The following is a 3,518-nucleotide window of genomic DNA, read 5'->3' on the forward strand; positions in this document are numbered from 1 at the left end:
GGAGACAAGGGATCTCCCTGTGCTAATCCTAAACAAGCAGTTCTGCTTATTTCATCGTCATGAATACGAATTTTAAGTCGTCGCTCGTTAAGGAAATTCCATAAATAATCACATATCTTCACACCAACACCATGATCGTGTAATGTTTTCAAAAGCATTGTTATATTGACATTATTATACGCATTATTTATATCGATAAAACAGGCAAGAGTTGTTTGGTTATGGGAGAAAGCCATCTGTATGGTAGACACCAATCGACTTAAACTATCGTGACATGATCTAGCTTTCCGAAACCCTACTGTAGCCTCGGAGAAAAGATTATTATGTTCAAAATACCACTCTAACCTTTTATGTATAATTGAATGAAATGTTTTACACAAACAGGAAATTAGTGAGATTGGTCTAAAAGATGAGCTTAAATTAGGGTCTCTGCCTGGTTTTGGTATTGCAATTATTGTTATATCCCTCCATTGCCATGGAACTACATTAAGTGAAAAAAACAAATTATATAGCTGCAACAAAATAAGCAGTCCCTTCTTGGGTAAATTCCGTATCATAGAGTACGATATACTATCACATCCAGGAGCTGTGTTTTTAGATTTGATTGAGTTTTCCACTTCACATATGGATATAGGGCATTCTAACTGTGGGTTGTTAATATTAAAAATAGGGGCTGGTAGGGAAACATAGTCGGGGGTAAAAGATTTTAAAAAAGAATTAGCATTTTCGTTATCAATATAGGGCCTCGAAACTCTGTGACCTTTAAACCAGCGCATGCGATCCCACATTTCTTTAGCGGTTGAAACCTCATCAAGCGACGAACAATCTTTCTGCCAAGACAATGATTCCGCCCTTCGTATTAATCTTTGGGATTCCTTAATCTTGTTTTGAAGTATATCTAAATTAGCTGGGGTAGGGTTTTTTCGAAATTTTGAAAGCGCCAACCGACGTTCAGCAATTATTTTTGATAAGTTTGCATTCCAATAATGCCTAGGGGTAAATTTTTTAGCAGGGTTCTCATTAATTTTAATAATAGGTATGTATTTATCTGCTGCTTCAATCAAATGATTAATAAAAAGATCATATGCTTCTTGGGGGTCGAGGGGTAGGATAAAGTGAGAAAAAATATTATCCAGATAATCCCTATATTTCGGCCAGTCCGCTTTTCTAAAATTTCTTCTTACAGTGGGCTTAAATGATGGATTAAAGTCTATTGCAATTTTAATAATTAGGTGATCACTGCCTAGTGACTCGTTACACACATTCCAATTTAATTTGAGAGCTAAATTTAGAGATGCAATCGATAAATCAGGAGCAGATTTTTGTAACCTACCATTAACGAGCTTAACACGTGTCGACTCTAGATTGTTTAATGTGACAAAGTTGCTTTCAAATAAAGCATCACATATTTGAGTACCTCGAAGATCCGTCCTATTAGACCAGTTGGAGTGATGGCCGTTAAAATCACCTAAAATTAAGCTATCTTTATCCACAATAGATAACACAAATTCCCAATCACTCTGACTTGTTCTAATAGAAGGAGGGCAGTATACAGCAATTATATCTTTTAAAACTGGACAGTTATAAATTTTAACATGCATTAACTCGATACCTGTATTACTCGTATTTAATATGGGAACTGTTTTTGCTTTAACAGATCGATGAATAAAAACTGCAATGCCCCCATAGCCATCCCACCGATCTTGTCGGAAACATTCGTAACCATAAATATTTAAATTTGTATCGACATCTAACCATGTTTCACATACAACTGCGATATGAATTTTCTCTTGATTTAACAATTGTTTAAATACGACTAATTTGTTTTTGATACTTTGAGCATTCCATTGAATTATTTTTAGACTACTTTCCATTAAATTTATTAAATAATTGTTTAATTAGAGCAAGGCTAGGAAATTTATCTTCAGCAAAAGTTAAAAACCATTCCCATATTAGTTTTAACACTTCTACAGTCTTCTTCGTTATAGAATATGACTTCATAAATAATATTTCAGCAATTCTTTCAAGTAGTTCAGCACAGGAGGCTTTCTTTTTAGTTGTCTCTTCATCTCCACTTTGTGCAAGATTGTCTTTCGTATCTCCTCTTCTGTTCCAAAAATCATCCTCTTCAAATTCCCTATCTTTCTTTTCTTTACCTTTCCTCTTTTTCTTCTTGTTGGATTCATCTCGACGAGAAGTTGTAGGTTTAGGTTCATCACTATAATTTTCTTTAGCAGCTTCGGCATAGCTTCTTCGAGGTAGAGATTCCATAGATTCGGCATGAGATAGGTCAGTATCACAGGATGCAAATTTGGGAAAATCTTTTTGATTCGGCGGAGATGGCGGAGCATACATTGTTGAAGCTTTTTTGAAAGTAACATTAAACTGTGACATTATTTCACGTATTTTTTTCTCTTTTTTGTAGATCGGACATGACTTATTCAGTGACCAATGTGGGCCTGAGCAATTAACGCACTTGAAATTCGTAGTTTCGCAATTATCGTGATTTCCTGTACATTTCGGGCATACAATTTTTTTATTTGGGCAATTATTTTTGCTATGGCCAAAACGCCAGCATTTGGTACATTGAGTGACTGAAAAAACATACTTTTCGATTTGGATTCTCATATCGCAAACATATACATATGAAGGCACTGCCGTACCTTTGAATCCAAGGCGAATTGTTTCGCTTGGTAACCATCCAGTTTCGTCATCATTTCTTCGCATGAGTCTTTTCACTGACACTAGTTCGTGTTCTGTGCGTATGTTTTCTTTAATTTCTTCTTCAGGTAACTCAATTTCTACATTTCTAATTATCCCATATGATATCCCCACTTCATAAGTTTTTTGTATTCTCCATCCTTTTTCTAAAAAGGTATTACACGAAACCAGTTTTTCAGCGCTTTCTATATTACTAAATTGGATACGGACTTTGTATGGATTAACGTATCTAATTCTAGTGACGTCAGTAATATTTTCGCTACGAAGCAATTTAGCCAACTGAAACTGTTTTGGAATCGACTCCTTAGAGTAAATTCCCACTTCTATTGTATTTTCTTCTTCAGTGTTCTTCTCTGTGTACGTTCTGGCCCTTCTTTTGCCGTGTCTACCAACATAAGTCCATCCATTCGTAGAGTCTGACTCCCTCGCTCTTTTATTCGCCCCTCCTGAGTTAGATTCTTCGTTATTATTCATGTTGGAGTGTCGAGATTCGCCGGACATACTCTCGTCCTCAGGCAAGGGCGGATCCAGCATTGTTCAACTTTATACGCCCGAGCGACGCCGTCGACTCCGCACGCGCAGACACTGCCGCGAACGCGCTCTTTCGAATACTATCGGAGCAATAAATACACACCCTCGAGACAATACCGCTCTGAGCGAGCGTTCGGTGCGAACTGTTCCTGAAGTCCTAAAAGACTGAAATCTGATATATGTATCTGCTTTAAAATTGAGTTGCAAGATTCCACCCAAAAAAACATAGTTACATACATTGCAAGTGGAATAAAAGCTTTTAAAAA

General features: G+C 36.5%; 1 protein-coding gene across 1 annotated transcript; it reads right to left on the bottom strand.

Annotated features, from left to right (window-relative positions):
- Window positions 1–1,863: 1,863 nt before the first annotated feature.
- On the bottom strand, window positions 1,864–3,255 carry LOC123865785. Its single transcript, XM_045907018.1, has one exon. The coding sequence runs from the start codon at window positions 3,253–3,255 to the stop codon at window positions 1,864–1,866; it is 1,392 nt and encodes a 463-aa protein (XP_045762974.1).
- Window positions 3,256–3,518: the final 263 nt, after the last annotated feature.

This window comes from Maniola jurtina, chromosome 5 (genome assembly GCF_905333055.1).
Source record: "Maniola jurtina chromosome 5, ilManJurt1.1, whole genome shotgun sequence".
Taxonomy (NCBI): Eukaryota; Metazoa; Arthropoda; class Insecta; order Lepidoptera; family Nymphalidae; genus Maniola; species Maniola jurtina.